At 45.7% G+C, this 20,503-nt stretch overlaps 1 protein-coding gene and 1 long non-coding RNA gene across 7 annotated transcripts in view; one reads left to right on the forward strand and one right to left on the reverse strand.

The window, feature by feature from the left end:
- LOC138481285 (uncharacterized) overlaps positions 1–12,633 on the reverse strand; it is a 124,154-nt gene extending 111,521 nt beyond the window's left edge. Inside the window, exon 1 of the long non-coding RNA XR_011274213.1 lies at positions 12,582–12,633. This is a non-coding gene — a long non-coding RNA (uncharacterized lncRNA). The remainder of the gene's footprint in view (positions 1–12,581) is intronic.
- Positions 1–20,503, forward strand: part of LIMD1 (LIM domain containing 1) — a 681,428-nt gene that overhangs the window by 377,192 nt on the left and 283,733 nt on the right. For all 6 annotated transcript variants that reach the window (XM_069613346.1, XM_069613350.1, XM_069613351.1 and 3 more), the window contains one exon: positions 2,647–2,748. In XM_069613346.1, coding sequence (XP_069469447.1) covers positions 2,647–2,748 — 102 coding nt within the window. The remainder of the gene's footprint in view (positions 1–2,646; positions 2,749–20,503) is intronic.

The following is a 20,503-nucleotide window of genomic DNA, read 5'->3' on the forward strand; positions in this document are numbered from 1 at the left end:
CTAGTCCATTGTGACACGGGGTGGAGGCCTACTCAAAACGAATCTGGGGTTTATTAAAGATAAAAAAGTGTTTTTATTGTGCGCCACGTTCACTGCCAGGGAAAGGAGTCCCTGGCTGGAGTGTGTCATGTTATAAAACCGTGTCAAGTGCTGTTCAGGCATTCCTTGAGTCCTCAGTTTATTTATACGTACCAGAATGCAAAGTGATCTGAGCTGAAAAGTTAGGAACGGCTCAAATCCTTACCTGTGACTTAAGAAAACATGAGATATCTGCTATTTATTGTTGATTTGGAAAGCTTCAGTCGCAATGCACAGATTGCTTTGTGACTTCTCAAGAGGGTGTGGGAGGGAGGGTACAAGACAGTTGCTTGATTGATCAAATGATCATTCGTTAGTCTTGGTATATTCAGATAGATCAAGTTAAGTGCATGGGTGTGGGGGGTGCAGACCGGTGAGGGTACCACATAATTACAGACTGGTCGATGCCTTTAAGCGTTAAGGAACATCAAGAATTCAATACATGCTGTAAAGGCATAATACATGCCAAGAGTGTGGAGGATGGCCCCGATGGATAAGTGCAAGATCGTAGAGCAGGCAGCTGTTATGAGGGGGTTTCATCAGGTGGCTCTAATGATTCATGTCAGGTTGGCACAAGCACAGTGTTCACACCTGGAGCTGCACAAGGATATGGCGTTTTACCAAGATTTGGATGGGCAATATGGCACAATTTAAGGGTCTGCACACACTTGAAAAGCATTATGCCTTCTGCCCAGTATTGAAGCCAGACCCTCCTTTCCACCATCACACAACTTTTGGAAACAATTTGTATTTATGGTCGATAGCTATTCTGTTAATGTATTCTGAAATCTTTTTGAGAATACTTCAAAATCCTGCTAATTGGGTAGGGTAAAGGGGAGTAGGAAGGGGGCTCACTCCATTCCACACATAACCTCACTGTGAGTTGGATGGTGTAGGAAAGGACGCAGAATTTTGTGTCCTTAAAAGTAATGGGTTTTAGAGCTGCCAGGGCTGGGCTAAATGTTGTATGAAAATGTCCATAAGAGTTTGGCCTCTGGACCCGCACATTAGTCAAAATCTAGTAGGGTTTTTTAAATTACCCCGATGAATATGTGTAAGAGAAATGCACATGGAGTATGATACAGTTAAACACAACCTATTTCTATGTTAGTCATTTTGAAGTATTAATTGGATTTGACTATTCAGGATTATCAACTGGTAAAATAGCTCAGCAGGTTGAGCACTTGCTTTCATTCATTTGAGTGTGATCTGCAGATTCATTTGAGTGTGATCGGCAGATTCATCGAGCAGCAACAAGCTTTATCTCAAACCCGGCTCTACTCCTGCTCCCTGTCTGGCTCACTGCGACTCACCACATCCATGGCAATATGATTTGGCCAGCTGGTACATTATTAAGAAGCCTGGTTCGATACCATCCAACCACCAAGATTGAAAAAGTACTATTGTAAGGCCCCACCCAGCCCTGGGTCCACTTCTGGGACCCTAAAGACTGCTAAGACACCCATTTGATCCTTTTCATACCCAACACCGATCCTTTTGTTAATATTGTTGTGATTTATTTGCCTTTCACCCAGCTACATTACCCAGAGTGATTTCCTCCTTTTCATCCAGCGTGTCATTTTTGTGCGTTTTTATAGTACAATGATTGCATTTGGTTTGTTTATTTAAAGTATAAATATTTTCATAGAACCTCGACTAGACATTCCTTTATTTTGTACTGTTGTACTATTGCTGTTTTTGTTGCTACTGTAATCACATTTATACACACCGCTCTTACGAGTATAGCCTGCCCCGTGCGCGCCAAAGGCGAAGGAGGTGTATCTCTTGAGTGTGCTGTTTCATCTTTTTGATTAGGATCACTGTTGTTTTATAGAAGTGTGAGGGCTGAGAATGCAGGTTAGCCGCTATACATCCACGGGGCAGAAGTCGTTTCATCACAGTTGGGAACATCTTGAGGATTGGTTGGGACTCTCTGCACTGCAGTTTGGCCGTTTTATGTAGAATAAGGATCTCTTAAGTGCTGTGGAATCCAGAACACGTTGGGGAAGGAGGGCTTGATCCAGTACATTACGGATCCACGTTGATGTCTGTGCATGATTGGGTTTTAGTCCAAATTGGAATATATTGTATTTTTCCAACGTTGCTAGAGACATTTGTCATCTGTTGGTAAAAGCAGAATAAAAGCTGTCTTCAGTCCCTTTCTGGTGGGACATGTTCCTTATTTATAATAACTGCTCTCCTCCTTCCCTGCAGCAAGTTTGGCTCATCAAGCCCTCCTGCCTCCCCACGCGATGTCCTTTTGGCAGTGACTGTGACCGTGCTTGTCATGTGAGATATCCCTGCCAAAATTCACACCTCGTGTTTTCTCACCTCCGACAATACTGTTTTACCTGGTTTGACTTTGGTTTGGTGCAAGTTTTCATTTTTTGGGCAAGAAGAAAAATGTAAAATGTTTGTGTGCTTCGCTCATCAAAGGCCAACTTAATTCAGATATTTCTATCCGCCTTAATGTAATTAAAGCTTGTGTATTTACTGTTTCTAGAAATTCTGACATGAAACAGCTGTCGTGTTTATTTATTTCTAATCTTCATGTCCTTCAATTTTTAGGAACTTGTGTGAAATGCAGCAAAGGTGTCTATGGTGCAACCCAGGCTTGCCAGGCCATGGGAAACCTATACCATGATGGCTGTTTCACCTGCGGCTCATGCAGTAAGTGCTCACATTACAGTGCTCTGCATCTTCATGGGACTTTACCCTGTGATGCTTCTGAAGGGGAAACCATTGTGATACTTGCATTATGTAAGATTGTTTTGTTGAGCACACTCCCATCAACTCATTGACTGCGGTGGACGGAAGAACAGGCAACAAAGAGGTACTTATTGAAGAGCAGGGTCTTCGGTCCTTTGGGAAATATATTTAGTTGGCGATGCCACAGAGTTCTGTATGGAGAGAGTTCCAGTGCTGTGCAGGCTACTCAGACGAATTGTGTGAGTCTACAAGACGCTGTGCTGTGAAGTGGAGCAGTCTGACCTAGACATATGTTTTAAGCCTGTAGCAGAGAAATGATCATCCTTCTTTGTAGCACCTTGTAGACAAAGACAATGTGCTTCTTGACATGCATTTTGTGTAGTACAAATTACTCGTACTTCGCATGCCCTTCTTCTGTACTCCTGGGACTTTATGTACACGGGTGCGGGGACAGGACTGCAGCTATTTTCCAGCAAGCCCTTGCATTTAACTTAAAGCATAGCACGCATATGCAGCCATTCCCCTTCCAGGCAACGCTCCCGGCCTAGCCCCGCAGACAGGCTTGTATCTTTGAAATCTTTTCCTGAAAGAAACTGTATCGTATTGCTCCATTGTGCAGAGGAGGGAGGGGCAGTACTCGGTGGAGGATGAGTTCTCAAGATAGTAAGAATTTTAAATACCTCTTTGGAGGAGTGTTGCAGTGCTTCTATTCAAAGAGCATAGTAACCCTTCCTAGCTTCCACAATAGCTTTTAAAAATATGAAGCTTTTAAAAATATGAATATCCAGTCGATTTAGGTAAATTGGCAGTACACCAGGTAGAATTCCTTCTCCGTTTCTGTTCAGTACGCCTGTCTGATGTTTTCAATACTTAAAAGGTCTGATGTAAACCACTTATTTCCAACATATTTAGCTTTGATTTAGCCTTGGTTGACTTGGAGCAACAGTATCTCTAATTCAGTGACATAGGATTGATATATAGAGAGTCAACATTAGACACCCCAGATAGACTTTTCTCAATATTCTTGAAGAGGGGATAAAACATTTCGGCCTTGAGTTTCTGCTTATTACGAAATGCTATGTTAGCATATGTGAGATTGTTAGGTGCTGTAAACTGGAAAGATGAAATAAAAGCATGTCTACAATTTGCAACAATATTCCAAGCAGTGGTCCACTCTACAGTGCGACCTTTAATATGAGTATCTGGAGTCTTAGGAAAGAGAAAGCCATAATGTGTAAGCCGGGCTTGTGGGTCATTAGGATCGTTAAAATCAAATTTAAAATTCCTCAGAATCATTAAAGGAGAGGATAATTTAATAACTGAAAGGACTAATGGCATAAAATGGTGGCTGCATCTAGTGATAGATAAATAATAAGAATCTGCATCAAATGAGAAGCGAGATCTATGCAACTCGCACACAAAGTTCTGCACTATGGGAGATCGGAGCAGGGCATTACAGTAGCTCCAACACATTCCTTAAGGATCAAAGTTACATCGCGCCTTTTCTTGGTAATGCATCAAAAATGTGAACTAAGATTACCATTGACGTTATTTTTTCAATTGAAAACTGAATTCACAAAATACATCTGAAAGAGAATCTGATTTTAGGAATGAAAAAAGTAAATCTTATTGACAATGACCACTCTGGACCTTTGTCTCATATAAGAACAGTAGACCAAGCACAACTTGAGCAAGCACTCACATGGCACATAATTTAAAACATTAAAAAATACGTGCAAGCTTCATTTAACACAAGCGCAGTGAGTATTACTATCACCTCCTGAGCCCCAAAGAACGCTCACTGTTTGCGGGAGACCAAACAACGTGGGTCACAATGAACTCGGGATCTTTTGTTGCGCTTTTTTCACTATTTAACCGTGGCATAAAACATCTGGAAGTTACGCAATGAGCCCAGACACGCATGGCAGATGAGACAGGAGAATATTACTTGAGAGCAAACGTAGCAGGCCACCCAAATCACTGTGCATGCTCTAACTAGGGTGGGCTTAGGTTTTTGCCATACCCAGGGTGTGTCCTATCCCCTTCTTATTGTTTAGGGACAGTTAGAAGAAAACGAGGGCACATATAAAAGGAGTGTGCAGGCACCCCAATGTTTAGTATTAGGTGCAGGGGCTCTGGACATGACTGCTGTCCGGGTTGACAGACTGGACACACATGCCAAGTAGAGCTTAAAGGTGGGTGTGACATTAAACCATGCATTTCCATCGTCAATCTTTTTGCAATGCCACATTACTGTGCCCGAGGATTCTCCCAGAGCATATGGGCATTGGTCAGTTTCCTATGCCAAACATATTTTTTGATATTATCTCACTGATAATGGTACACTGCAGACTGATATATTTCTTATTTGATGCAGTTGCAGTGAAAGCCAGCTTTTTCACAATAGTAGCATTTCTTAACCTGGTTGTAGTCATTTAAACACACCCGTTCAACTAGTCCCTCCCATGGCCAGATGACTCGTGCTCCACAATTCGAAGAATCGGCGAAACATTGAGATCATGTGCGACGCAGACATGGTGACTACGCATTGCTGTGACAGTTTTTGGAGGTCCTCGCATGGTATCAAATGAGCACTGATAAACTGCAGCAGAGGCAACGGGCTTGGAAGCAATGCAGTGCATAGGCAGGCACCTGGTAAATACGCAGGACGCCAGTGTCAGTGTGCATCATGCATGACCAGATACAAACCAGCCAGGGGGACTGCTTGACCGTGTTGCTGGGTGTTTGCTATACTGCCAGATAACATACAAGTGTCTTAACATGGCTAAAACCCACAGCAGAATTGCAAATGTTCAGTGTGTGTGTTGTGTGTTATATTTTAAGGTCTGGGCCTTTTTCTTGTCAATAACAGTGTAGTCAAGGCAGAAAGTATTCTTAATACCCGTTCTTTGCCAGCCTTCTACAAGCTGAAATGAACTAAATAATTGCACTAGTTGCGTGCACAAACGTATTCCCATCAATGTACTGAAGTGGGAGCTTATTTAGCATGGCTTGTTGGGTAGGGCCAGCGTGAACAATCTCTTTCCCACATCAAAAAAGTACCAGACTCATTTCAAAATAGAGAGGATGGTTTGCCCGCCTTGTAACCAATCTGACATTTCCAAGGGTTGAGTCGGTAAAAATGTGAAATTGCTAACCAGATAGGGGATCAGCAAAGGCACATAGACAGACGTATTGTCCAAAACACCATTTAGTGTGCAGAAACAACTGAAGAGGAGCAAACAAGTGCTAACATAGGATGGAGGCATCTCCGTGAAGGTGAAGAGGAGCAAAAAGTCAAAAGGCCCGTGGGGCAATGTTTGAAAAGCTTTAGGGTATTCTCGGATATCTGTGCACTTCCTGGGTCAGCACTTCACTCCTGAGGTCTCCGGTCTGTGAGACAGACACATTGGAAATGACTGTCAGGTGACCATCGGTTGGTTACCTTTCAGTCAGTTGTGGGTGGATTGTCAGGCCATTGTCGTTACAGTCCCCCAACAAGGGCACAATCTCGCTGGACTTCACGGCCGGTTGCAGGGGTGGACTGGGAACCAAAAGAGGCCCTGGAAATAATTTTCAAAGTGTCCCCATATTACACATTTTCAGCATGCCCAAACCTTTTCCTATGAGAAAATGTGGTAATAAAATACAAGAGAGGCCCAGGGTGTAGGGTCCTACCGGGAAATCTCCAGAGTCCACCCATGGCAGTTTGTATCCAGGATCAATCTCCTGGAAGGCCTCCTGATTCTGGACACCTTAGGAAGCCTCCAGGTCAGCAGTCGCTGGCTCCAGACCACATGACAAGGCTGTTTATTGGACTTAGCGGATTTGTCACTGCTATTAGGTCTCGTCTAAATGCTACCAGCTAGCTTTAGCTCTTAACCAGTTCCTCATTCTTTCCTCCATGGTATGGCTAAAGATTCACCCGCCACCTTGATGTTTCCACCAGAACCAATTTGACTCTGGCTGCCGGTTATCAACTTCAGAGTTCTTCGCAGGGCAAGCTGGCTGTCTGACCTAGGGGAACAAGACCTCACACAGTCCAGGCCCAGTCAGCATGGTATTTCAACCCTGATGTTTGTGATCACTGTGCCTCCCATAATGTCGACTTTGAAATTGCCGACTCCCATTGTGGCGTGGCGCAGTGATCACATAGATCACTGTGCCCCACATCCCCCTAGCTGACTCTGCCTTATCCACTTACCTTTTCGGAGGCACACTTCTCAGTATGTTGCAATCTCTCCTCTGTCCCTGCGACGTCAGTTCTCTCCTACTAACGTGGGTCTGAAACTGGCGCTGCAGGGTCCTTTTTTTAAATACATTTTCAAGTTTTTTTCTTTGTCCCCCGCTATCATCTAATGGAAGGTGGGGGTATCTGCGCAACCACCGACCCCCACTACACCGACAAAAGGGAGCCTGGGACACCCCCTCAACCCCTGCTCCCATTAGTCGGTGTAGTCAGGGTTGGCATTTTAGTACCATGCAAAGGCAGAGTAATTAACACGTCCCAGTGTTCAGGGCAACATTTTTTTATGTTTCATTTCATCCCTGGGTGCCTGATTCCTACTGCCTACTAATGCTTCTATTATTCTCTGACTCTTAGGTCTTAGCCAACCTAGGGCTTTACCAGCTGTTAATGCTCCCCTCTGGGATTCCCTCTCTTTTATCACCTATTCGCCCACCATCTTCTCCTTTGGGGTTTTCCTTTTTTGTGCACAGTTCTCCAACTCTGACGGCTTTCCCCTTTTTTCCTTTTTGTTAGACGTTTTATTCTTTGCTTCATCCTCCTTTCCACTCTTCAAGTGTTCTTCTCTCCTTCTACTCTATCTTGTCTTGACATACTCCTTCAATAACCTTGCCCTTTTTTTCTTATTTTACCCTCCATCCCCCGTTCTATTGTTCAAAAGGAGGGGCCGGGCACACCAAAGGTGGAAATACCAGTCTGCCCCAGCTCCCTGCTTTCACCAGCCCCCACTCTCGTAGACGAGGGGGGTGCTCTTGTTGGGGACATGGCCTAAGTACACGTGTACTCAAGCCATGCCCCCTAATGAGACCCCCCCCCTTGATTTAGCATCCCACTTAAAGCACTGGCCGCGCCTGATGTGCCAGGTGAAGCAAAGTGTCAACAATGGGGCACCTTTAAAGCACTGGCCGCGCCTGATGTGCCAGGTGAAGCAAAGTGTCAACAATGGGGCACTTTGGTGAACCTGGGTCATCTGCCAGATATGTGCCTAGACATACAGAACCCCTCTGGGATCATCATTCAAGGACATTCCTTCCCAGTTGCCAACTGTATGCCTCCTCTTTGGAGTTGGCTTTCAGTATTCCTACTGAGGGCCCACATCGCCAGGAATTTGTAATCCTTGTCACAGCCTCAGAAACAGATATTCAAAAACTGAGAAAGCTGTCCTGGTGGAGGAGACGACGTTTTGCCCCGAGGATCCCACTGTAAAGGTTACAGCTTGGGGTACAGTTTCCCCTAGGATGTGAGCCTAATTGTGCTGCCTATCCTTGTCAACATCTTCAGTATTCTCAGTGCCCTGTGCTTTGGTTTAAGTTCCTCAACAGAAGTCCCTGAATGTACAAACACTTGCTGTCTAGAAAGTAGCAATTAGAGGCTCTTTCCTTTACCAGTCTCCTACCGGCCTACTTAAGGTCCTTTTCTCTAAAAGGACGTAGGTGCGGCAGAGACCAGGAAATATTGTGATGTGGGCGAGGGACATGTACGTGCTTTGGTAAATACTCGTCTCTTTCCTGTCTTTTAAAAATGTTTTCCTAAAGTTAAGTATGGGTGCCACTAGTTTCCTGGAGTGTGGAATAGTTTTAAGAATTACGAAATGTCAATAAGCCTGCCAGAGCCTGTTCCCACTGCTCTTTGTGGGTCAAATTCACAAGCAATGTGCAACCATTTCTCTCAAACGAAAGACCAAGAAACTGCTAATACTCAGCAGTATGGTGGCCAGTCCACCACTGACCATAATATAATTCAAATTGCAATACCAATGCGCTACTTATTAGATGTTTACTTATGCATGGCCAAAATATTTATCTGGTTATGGACGCAGCAAGAAAAGAGGACTTCTTGTTTCACAAGATGGATGTTCTACTGGGCACAATGGACTGCATTGGTGGACAATAGGGGAAGGAGAGCTAATAAATTGCTGCTAATAAATTTACAAGAAAAAGCGGCATAATATGCACCCCTGTGCCATGCCATAGAATTATATTTAACAAAGCATTGTGATGGAATATTCCTACCATAAGGACATAGTCACTTGGTCACAAGTGTCGTTCTTTATTATTTTAAAAGACAAGCTTCTCCGCACTGTCAGTCTCCTAGGTTCTGGTATTCCACCAATTTACTTCTTTCTTGAGGTTGCCAGACTCTAGTTGGTTTCTCAATGGCTCTCCAAGTCTTATACTGTTCTCGTTCCTTCTCAGGTTTTCGCTGCCTTTCAGACTTCTTAGCACCCTTCCCAGCCCCTATGTACTTTCTAAAACCTCTCTAGACCGCTTGTGGGTTATTTTTGTCTTTCAGATTTGTCAGTGCTGGTATGAATCTCTAGTCACTTTGACAGGATACTCATCAACCCTCTAAGGCACAAGGTGCTTTCTTAAACTTTTCAATGTCCATCTCAAGCTGTAGGCATCTTTTGAGCAAGAAGTACACTGAACAACCTAAAAGAGAATCAAGAGAGCATCATGTGGTGCGCTGCCAGTACAAGTCAAACCGTCTGATGAGAGATGCGATTCGTTCACTGACCAATGGGCATGCGGTACGCTGAAGATACTAAAGAGAACAAGCAGTGCTGCATGAGGTATGCCAAAAGGCCCCAAAGAGAACGATGAATACAGTATGTGGTGCAATAAAGACCAGTGTGCATTGCCTGCTGGGAGTTGTGGTTCTGCCACTCGCCAGCTAGTGTGTGGGACATCAAGTGCACACCAAAAGCGTAGCGCGTGTGTTGAATGCTATAGAACAACTCTCGATTGAGAATTGTGGTTCTGACACTCCCCAAAACCGAGCTTGGGTTGAAGTGCAGAGGACAATGTCATCTTGAAGGGGGAGGAGACCTGCAGCCAGAAGGCTGTGTGAAGGAGCAAGAAATAAGGGTTTTTGTTCTTTTTGGCAATTGGATTTTTGACATCTTTATTTATAGCCAGTGTCCTTTACACATCTCAAAGCAGGCAGCAGGTCCATCTGTCCATTTTGTCACAGCTAGGCTCGGATTCTGGAAAATGTGCCTAATGTAAAGAAGCAACATTTTGCCATGGTTGGAAAAGTTTGCAGGGTCTGACATGACAGTATGAGTTATGTTCGTATCCTGGATTTTGTGAAGTAACGCCATTTTGAAGTTAGTCAAACGTTATTGCTGAAATGATAAAAGCTAATCTGTTTTATTTCATGTGACTGTTTTGAAGAGGGAGGTTGCAGCGTCGGCACTGGAAGGTTTTTTGGGGTGGCCGGCACAATGTGACTTTTAAGGAATTTTACTTGGGCACTTTCCCGCTTATTTAAGCAGTATAATTTGAAACATCAGCTTGGGCTAGCTGTGGTTCTGTCGAAGAACATTTTTTTGCTTCTTAAAGGGTCCCAGAGACGAGTGTTTGAAATCGCTTTACAGCATGTTAGCACCAAAGCATGTTGGCACCCAGGGGAGTGGCGCCAGCCAATTGGGAGGCAGGGAACTTGGGCTTGCACTGCTAGCAGATAAGCACCATGGGAATGGCGCTAGCCAATCAGGAGGCTGGGAATGTGGGCTTGAACTACTGGTATAAGCCTTCAGGATGGTGGGGGCGGCACAGGAGGCTGGAATCGTTCCAACCTCCTGCGCCTGCCAATTGTTTTGTAAAGCCCCACTTCCCACCTGTTTCTGTCCCTTCCTCTTTCTTTACATCACCCCGCAGTCCACCTCCCTGCACTTCCCGGCCATTCACTGTGCCACTCCCTCACTGCCCACTCCGTCCTTTCATGATGAGCACTAACAACATAGACAAGGGAATTATGGCCTTTTCTATGCTGTGCCGTGACTATAATTTTTTTTAAGGCAATCTGGCGAGTGCTGCAGGTGAGGTCCTCATTTCCTTTAAAAAATAATGTGCTTCTTTGGGAGAGCCCGCAGGAGCTATCCAGGTTAATCAAGGCTTTGGAGAGGAGTGGGCGGGGACGGTTGGCTGCTAACAGCCCTATGCCATCCCTTCATCGGGCCTATCATGGCTGACCCTGTAGGCTTTTCGGTCTCCACACAATGCTACTTTTTTGTAAACAATTTAATTGATTTCCTTAAGCACGTCATATGCGTTTAACCATTGATCGTCCAGCCCTCAGTCGCATCCCTAAGCTTTGTTGTGCAGTGAACACCTGCTACGTCGGTTCTCAATTTACAAGTAGCTTATTTCACTGAATGTTCCTGAACATTGAGTGTATTGAGTTTCTGTTCCCAGGCCAAGGTTGCAGTAAAATCATAATGGCGTCTTTTGACACACCCTCTTGCAACATCCCTGTGGCAGTACTAGGAATGGACTGTGCTGTGGCTGGCTGACACTGAAAACAGGGGGGGGTGGTCCTACCCTCTAGAATTTAAATCTTTGCAACGATTAAATGCAAGTAAGTTCAAACCCAAGTCAGGACACATCTAAATGGGGTTTTAAGGCATTTTTCCATTTAGCAAGCTACTTATGAAAACACATATGCATTCAGATAAATAGTCACAGCTTTTTATTATTTAGCTGGTTATTTAACTTTTTTTTCCACAAATCACAACAAATCAAACAGTAGTGCCCAAAGTGCAATACAAAAACATAATTATTTCAAAGCATTATGACTGAGCATAATCATATAGATAACATCACTCATCAACAAGTGGGAGCATCATTTATTTATTTGCATTTGTTAAGCGCACTTGCAGCCCATGAGGCATCGAGGCGCTGTTACAGAGGAAACACAGATTAAGATTAGGTTATTTTTTTTTTTCTTTGTCTTAGTTATGTATTTATAACGCGCTTAAACACTCGGAGGTTTCTAAGCGCGGACCCGGGGATCGAACCTGTTGTTGCTTTGTGTCGTCTTGCTTCCAAGACGCGCACGCTGCCGCTGTGCTATCCTCCCGGATCATGAAAAACAGTTTGATGAACTCAGTCTTAATGAGTTTTGTGAATGGAAGATTTAGGTTAAAGATCTCCTCTGCCTGACTGAAAATATGACCTTGTGCTTGGTCATGACGCCTCAGGTTCCTAGGTTCCAGTAACACTCTGTGTGTTGTGTCCCTACCCTTCCTGGGCTCCGGCACTCGATGCGAGTTGACCTGCAGCCTATTCCATTGCTATCTAGCTAGGTGTGTGCTTTATTTATCGGAACTGAGGCGCAATGCTTATGTCTCTGGGCTAGAAAAATACAGTTGGAATCACTTTTTGAAGGTGAACTGATGACCCCATGTCTCCAAGACAGGCCTTTTCCAGTCGACGGCTCTCCTTTTTAGAAAATATTGGTGTTCTGTACATATGTACGATTTTGTATTAGCCACCACTACAACTACCAGAATGCTTTGATTTGTTAAATGAAATTTTGAGTGACCCGCAGTCAGCTGCCTTCTCCCTGTACTTAGTATTTGTTCTTTGTGTAAAAAGGCTTGCGTTACTTCTAGATCACGTTGATGGCACTCTAAGCAAGCGTTTTAGTTTTTATAAATGTTGACAACAATCTAGCACAAGGCTGTATTCCTGACACACTACATTCATAAAAAGCGATTTTCATCAAGGCAGATTTGATGAGAAATGTTGCTGGATTTGCTCACCCGAGAATGTTTCGTTCCCTCCAGGCTGTGGCTGCTGCTTTGCCCTTGTTTGTCTTGGGTGTGTGTGGATTAAGAGCTTTATATAATGTCCTAGTATCTGTTCCTGCAGGCGGATGTCGAATCCTGTTTGTAATTATAGATTTAACCTAATGAATGTGAGCCAGTGTTTTCTCTGCACGTGGCATGTAGAGAGAGCCCAGTCATGCGTTGTCCGGGTGTTTGTTAACGGCATGACCTTTTAGCTTCCACCTTTCGTGCTGTAATCGCTGAAGAAATTAAAGGGAGACACGGAAGAAACCAAAATGTCTTTGAAGAAAGCCTTTGACAACAAGGATATAGCATAGGCAATGTTGAAAGTAGGAAGCAATGTTTTTTTTTTAAACTTTATTTAATGATTGTGGTACATGACATTGCAACAACAACATATATTGCATATATTCAGAACATCAGCTTTCAGTTTGGTTACATTACAGCGTAAGCAGCATTTTACTGATTTAATGGAACACTCGGCCCTGCTGGGCTGTTACTGGTCGAGTAAGCTTCACTCAGATATATTCTAAATAATGCCCATATGTCTTTCGGTTTACTTGGATTCGGGAGAGTCATTATATAGTATTCTTCACATTCATTTACATACATCAATTCCTTAAGGAAGTGGTTCACTCTCGGTGCCTGTGCACTCTTCCATTTTTGCAATATGCACTTTTTCGCTACTGCGCATGTGATATTAAAGAGTCTCCTTGTCACCTCTGATTGCTTACAAATGTCCCCAAATAAGTATTTTTGCGATGTGAGGTCTGCCGGTATCTGAGTCACCTCCTCCAGAATATTCGCAACATCGCCCCAGAAAGCAAGCACATGAGGACAGCGCCAATACATATGTATCGAATCAGCCCGATCCATCCCGCACTTTGGACACGTACCAGGCCCATTATTTGTAAACCTCGCCACCTTCTGGGGGGTATAGTGTAGCTTATTCAGCATCTTAAACTGAATCAACCGGAGGCCAGCATTCATAGATACCTTCTTGGTCATTTCGCAGTACCGTTCCCATTGTCTGTCCGTTATATCCTCACCCAGATCTGTTTCCCAGCAGGCTTTCATTACATTTAATGTTGGGGTATTAGTCTGTACGGCCACATATAGCCCTGAGATGCTAGTTCCAGCCCGGGTTGAAAGGGTCAACAGGCATGGGTGTGGTGGGGGCTCGTCAGGGAACGTTGGCCACCGGGCCTTAAAGGCCAATCTCATTCTATGAAATTGCAGAATCATCAATTGGTCCCTCCCCATCCCTATTTTGAAGTCCTCCAACGTTATAAACTTACCATTGGGAAATATGTCCTTAATTTTGAATTCTTCATCTGGGTCCCATTTATTTTGTATACCTGGATCGTATGAGGGTGTTATGCCTGGGAAGTTCCAGAAGGGGGCCTCAGCATAATAAGGTGTCTTTACCCCAAGCCTTTGGAAGAGTTTGAACCATGCCTGCGCTGTCGTACTAACTGGATCAAATGGGCAGACGTCCCTGTGTTTGACTTTAAAGATGACTGACCTTATGTCGGTCGGGCGCGCTTCATGTTTTGCAAGACAAATATGGGGTGAGGTGTCATGTTCGTCATACCAGTGCTTAACAAATTGGGCTTGTGCAAGTAGATAATATAATTCAAAGTCGGGAGCTGCTATGCCACCTTTATTATATGGCTCCACCATTTTCTCCCACTTCATCCTGGCCGCCCCCCCGCACCAGATAAATTCCACCGCCAAGGACCGGAGTCTGTCAAGGAACCTCCTACCAGGCCAAATTGGGATGTTAGTAAATATGTACAATAGCTTAGGAAGGATGACCATTTTTAATATGGCGACCCGACCTATGAGTGAAATGGGAAGTTTATCCCAGAAGCGGAGTTTAGTGGCAATTGTAGTGAGTAGGGCCTCATGGTTGTTCAAAAGTAGAGATGTTCTGTCTCCAGAAACGATAACCCCTAAATAGCTAATCTTGTCAGGGGACCACTTTAGACCATGTGTGTTGTTTGGGCAAGTGGTAGCAGGGGTCAGGGGGAAGATTTCAGACTTAGATCGATTAGTCTTGTACCCTGAGTATAATGCAAATTTGTGCATTTCTTCCATTACTGGACCCAGATGTGTGTCAGGCTCTCGGATGTACAATAGAGTGTCATCTGCGTACAGGGATATCGATTGGGTGAGGCCCGCCATCCGTATGCCTCTCTGTTCCTGATGTTCCCTAATTGCTGCAGCAGCTGGTTCCATGGTGAGAGCAAACAGTATGGGGGAGTACGGGCAGCCCTGTCTAGTACCCCTCTTCAACTCAAACCAATCTGACACTGTGTGGTTAGTTAACACCCTGGCTCCCGGGTTAGTGTACAGTATCTTGACATAGTTAAAAAAACTGGGCCCCAGCCCGAATTTACCAAGCACCATGAACAGGTATGTCCATGACACAGAGTCAAACGCCTTTTCGGCATCCAGGGACACAGCTACCGCCTGGGCCTCCGGTTTGATTTTGGCCATTACGCCAAACAGTCTACGCAGATTAAGCGCTGTAGATCTAGTGGGGATGGACCCGCATTGGTCAGGGTGTACTAGTACCGGATTGTGTGGTAGGAGTCTATTGGCCAGGATCTTCGTGAATATCTTAGCATCACAGTTTAAAAGGGACAGGGGCCTGTATGAGGACATCTCATTGGGGGGACGACTGGGTTTAGGGAGTACCGTGATTATAGCCTCTCTCATGGATGGTGGCAGTGTTCCTACCTCCGTGGCCTCCTCCCACCTGGCCAGTAATATTGGGGCAAGTTCTTCACTTAGCTCCTTGTACAATTCGATTCCCAGACCATCTGACCCAGGGGCCTTCCCGTTGGCCAATGGTTTAATTGCTTCCTTGATTTCCTCAATCGTAAGGGGTTGGTCTAGCTGTAGCTTGTTCTCAGCAATCAATTTCGGAAGCGTTATACCATCTAGATAAGTTTGGATATCACTGGGGGTTTTTAGGTCATGATTAGCATAGAGGTTTCTATAAAAACAGGCAAATTCCCCATTTATATCCTCCTCGTTTGTCTGTACTGTGCCGTCGCTCCCTACTATGCTGGATATCAGGGTGCGGCCTCTGTCGGCTTTCAGCAGGTTAGCCAGTGTGCGTCCCGCCTTGTTCCCTTCGCCATATCGGTGTGCTCTGACCGGGGTGGCCATATACAGCAACTCCCTATTAACAAGTTTATTAAATTCTTGTAAGTTGCTGTTAATGTCCGCAAGGGTGTTATCCTCATGCAAGGATGTATATTGTTGTTCTAGTTCACCCAACCGCCTCTCAACCCCCCAAGTTCTTTCCTGACCGCTTTCAATAGCCCCGTGGATTTGGAGATCAGGATACCCCTCACCCATGCTTTAAATGTTTCCCATAATGTCGAGGGGCTATTTACCGAACCCTTATTGGTCTCAAAAAAGAATTCAACTTCAGTATGTAGTTCCTCTACCACCCCAGGATCCTTAAAGATGCCGTAAGGCATTCTCCATCTCCTGGCCGGGGGTTTTAGGTTTTTTAATGTCATGTCTAAGCCTAAAGGGAATGATCCGATAGGGTGCGGGGAAATATTTCACTTTTATCAATTTGGTGCATGAGAGACGCCGACACCAGCCAATAGTCAATGCGGGACTCATTGTCATGTACTGAGGAGTAAAAGGAATACTGTCACTTTAGGGGGTGGAGTGCCCTCCAGGTGTCCACAAGCTGGAGCTGTAAGATGATTTGTTGCAGAGTGTTGGCTGTTTTCGAGGGGTTCCTATGTGTGAATGTTGAACAATCTAGTTTTGTATCTAAAATAGTGTTGAAATCTCCTCCCCACACTATTTGTTCGCCCCCACAGCACCAATCTCATGTAGTACGTTTATGTAGAACTCGGGGTCGTCCATATTTGGACCATATGTATTAATGAAAATCAACTCCTCACCCTTGACGTTACCCCAAATTATAACGTAGCGACCCTGTGGGTCTATTTTACTCCTCCCAAACTGGAACCCAACTGATGGGTGTATCAGGTTCAGTACCCCTCTTGCCTGTGAGGAGTATTCCGTGCAATACCTGTGAGCACCCCACCCTTTCAAGAACTCCGCATTGACCTTCTGGAGTGCATGAGTTTCCTGTAACATGACAATGTGGGGCTGATGTCGAGTAATATAGGTTCCTACTCTCCTCAATTTGGCTCGGTTGTTCAGCCCCCGGACATTCCAAGTGAGCAGTTTTAATCTAAGCCCTCGGGCTGCCTTAACAGGATTAGCCATATCCGTATTTCCAGTTTACATTTTTTGCCTTGCTGCTATTTAGGAGAGTTCCATGTGTTGCAATGTCATCACGTTTTTTAACTTGTGAGACTCCTCCAACTGAGTCCCAGTTCCCAAACTTTCCCCCCTCCCTCCCTCCTCGATTAGTCTTACAACATGTTAAACCCCCACCCTCATCATCAACCCCAACATGACAATGCTGCCTCGCAATAAACAGTCCCTGAAATATGTGGAACTTTCCTGAGGGTCACTGATTGCAGCCCACTGGCGCGCTCTAAGCCAGGGCCCACAGTCCAGAAATAACAACAGTTATTGTTCAGTCCGTCTACATCTTATAATTTCCAATTTTTCTGTATTTTCCTCACCGTGCGGCAGGCCATTATGCCTCAGCCTCTCTTCTCGCTCTGCCCGGTCTCGCCTCTCACTCTTCAGTTACGAATTTGCGTTTTGGTTCACCATTCGGTCTCCGGGGGGCAGTGGAATGGAAGACTCCACGTAAGACATAGCTTCTGTGGGATTCTCAAAGAAGTGAGCCCGTCCCCCATGCTGTATTCTCATTTTTGCCGGGAAGATGAGTGCATAGGGTACATTTTGCATACGTAGCTGCCTCTTCACCCCTTCATATGATCTCCTTTGCATTTGCATGCTGGTCGAGAAATCCGGGTATATGTGGATTTTGTTTTCTTCGTATTGTAAAGTTCCTTTTTCTCTCGACAGCCAGAGTATTGTGTCCCTGTCTCGGTAGTTTAGGAGGCGGGCAATTATAGTTCGAGGGGGGGCTCCTGGTTTCGGGAGTGGTGCTAGGGTGCGATGGGCTCTTTCAACCAGAAAGTGATCCGAGAAGGAGTCGGCGCCCAGGATTTCTTTCAGCAATGCTTCAACTTGTCTTTCCATGAGGCCCTTGCCAAACTGTTCCGACACCCCGACAATCCGGATATTGTTTCTCCGGGATCTTGATTCAAGGTCCTCGCACTTGTTTTGAGTTTTGTGCAATTCAGTTTGGAGGTGAGCTATATCTCGACTATGCTGTAGCATCGTGGCTTCGCTCGCACTTATTCTGTTTTCCGCCTCCGTAACACGTGCGCTTTCTTTTTCAACACGCGCCTTTAAGGATCCGATTGTCACCACTATATCGTCTAGTTTAACGTTCACAGCCATGAATCCATTCTCTACCAGCGTTGCTAGTCGTTCCATCGGGTCAGTCTCTCGCCCATCCGGCAGTTGCGGATCCCCGTTAGCTGCTCCTTGCGGTTGTGAGCTGGCGAAGGTGTCCATTGGGCCAATCTTCTTCCCACCTGCCCCCCTCTTCTCGGTGCGGCCCATGTGATGCGGAGAGGCGGTACCCTTCGGTGTATCCGCCCTTATCGTCTGGCTTACCGTTGATAGCAAGGATGTAATTGCACAATGTTGTGCTGGTGAAGGCCTCACCCACTTCCACGCCGGATTATGTGTTAAAGGGCTTCACCCGTGGATCTCAATGTGGTTTGGTCTCCACCAGGACGCTGTTCGGTGAGCCTTTATGGTGCACTTGCAAGTCTCAGGGTGATGTAAGGTGGGGCACCGAGGCAGCCCGGAGCGCCGCGGATTCATCGCCCCCTATGTCAGTGGGGTCAATACGGAGTGGGCCCAGGTCTCAGTCTCAGGGCGCCGCGCAGGGCCTTCCTTTGTCGCGGCCACCACAATCCTCTTTCCTCGTCACTGAAGTGGGGGACTCACTCCCGCACCACACAGCACTTACTTGATTTCACGTGGGTGGGGGGGCGGACCCCGGCATCCCTCGCCCCCGGGCCAGCACGCGACCAGTTGGTGGAGGTCGCAATCCAGCTCCGACTCCATTCGGGACCGCGGGTCAGGGCCGAGCCGCGTCCCAGCTGCAGTTCTCCCGACAGGGAGGAGGCCACGTCCTACGCAGAGCCGCAGGCAGGGATTCGGGCCCGGCGGCCGCTGCGGCTCCGTGACCGCGATGTAATCCAGCGCCTCCGCGCTCCCTCTCCCGCTCACACAGGGTCCGACCCCTCCAATTGGGACCTGGGGAGAGATCGCGAGCAGGGAACCGGTCTGCTCCTCCCGGGCGGTCGTGCCCTCCTTTCCCCTCACGGGCGGGCTATCGTGCGTCGCGCGGCGCACCTCCCCCTCTCCAGCTCCCATCCGGGCTTCCGCGGCGCTCACAGACTGCCCCACAGGCCTCCACCAGCCGCCAAACTGCGTAGTCGGATATTTCCTCACCCCGGCTCCGATTTTCAGTGATTTTGTACCAACATGTTCAGCAGAGCTTTAGCTATAAGAATATTGCTATATTTCAGCACTAGAGACGGTTCTGACAGGATTTTGTTTCGATAAGGATTTCTTCTGGGCTGGAGCTCCTACACTAGGCGGCCATCTTGAATGTGCGCAACAGCGCCCCCCGTAGGAAGCAATGTTGATAGTAGGAAGCAGGCCAGGCGAGGAATGGGCACTTGGATTGAGAACCACCTGCGCTTGTAAACAGCAACTATTATATTCATGTGATGTAGTATAATAACAGGTCTGCAGCAGGTGATAGAGAGAAAATGAGTCCTAGTGCCCGACTGAACTCAAGAAATGTTTGGATTATTGGTTTGTGGTTTCTCCATGGACCAAAGGGGATCACAGTTGTGTGAAGCATGCCCACATGGGTGATGCGATTCGCTTTGGCACTGGCCCAAGATTATGCTTTGTTATGGCAAATATATTAATGGTTGTTTTTTTGTATCTCTCTGTAAGAAAAAAAATATCCCCTCCTCAACTCTTTTGTTCATGCTTGTCCTGTGTCTATACAATTTGGCTATGTCATTGGGAATGTTACCTTTTGTTGCAAATGGGATTTTTCTTCTTTTTATATATTTTTTTTTAATTCTTTCTGTAACAATCCAACATGGATCAATGTTGGACAATGCTCCAAATATATACAGCCTAGAGAAAGAACCGGTGGGTCGAAACACGTGTTGGCTGTGTTTCAGAACTTTGTACATGGGCATAGCACCCATTACAACTATGACTGATCAATACATGTGTTGCAAGTCAGCACAAAGCATTTTAAAGGAGTGTGGGAACCCCTCTACTGAGAACGAACATGGGTCAAATACCCTGTTCTATGGAATTTCTTCCACTCAGGAGAGTCTACAACCACATTGTAGCTCACTGCATCCTTTGAGCTAAAAAGTGGCTGTAGATCCTCCTGAGTGAAAGAAATTCCATAGAACAAAGTATTTGACCCATGTTTGTTCTCAGTAGAGGGGCTCCCAAAATCCTTTGTAACTTAGAACGCAGGCTAGTAATGTTGAGGGTGAGTGTATTGGAATGTGGCGAGTGTTAGTTGGTGGAGAGCTGGCCAGGACTCGTTTGTGGGTTTGTGACCAGGTTTAAAACATCCATATTTAATGGAGGTGGCCCTGCGTTGATTTTGTGAGGTTCTGAAGCAGTTCAAAGCACTACTTAGAAATAAGAGCCCCCAAATTAAATATTAGAGGACAAAAGCAATTGTTAAAGGTTCAGGCGATCACATCCCCAGTGCCTAGTGGATAAAGTGGGAAATGCATTCTGTCTGGTTAAAGAGAGCATTTGAGGCCGACTGTTGTGTGGAAACATCTTGGCAAGATAAGTCTACA

The sequence above is a fragment of the Ambystoma mexicanum genome, chromosome 5p (genome assembly GCF_040938575.1).
Source record: "Ambystoma mexicanum isolate Mex_15411 chromosome 5p, UKY_AmexF1_1, whole genome shotgun sequence".
Classification (NCBI taxonomy): Eukaryota; Metazoa; Chordata; class Amphibia; order Caudata; family Ambystomatidae; genus Ambystoma; species Ambystoma mexicanum.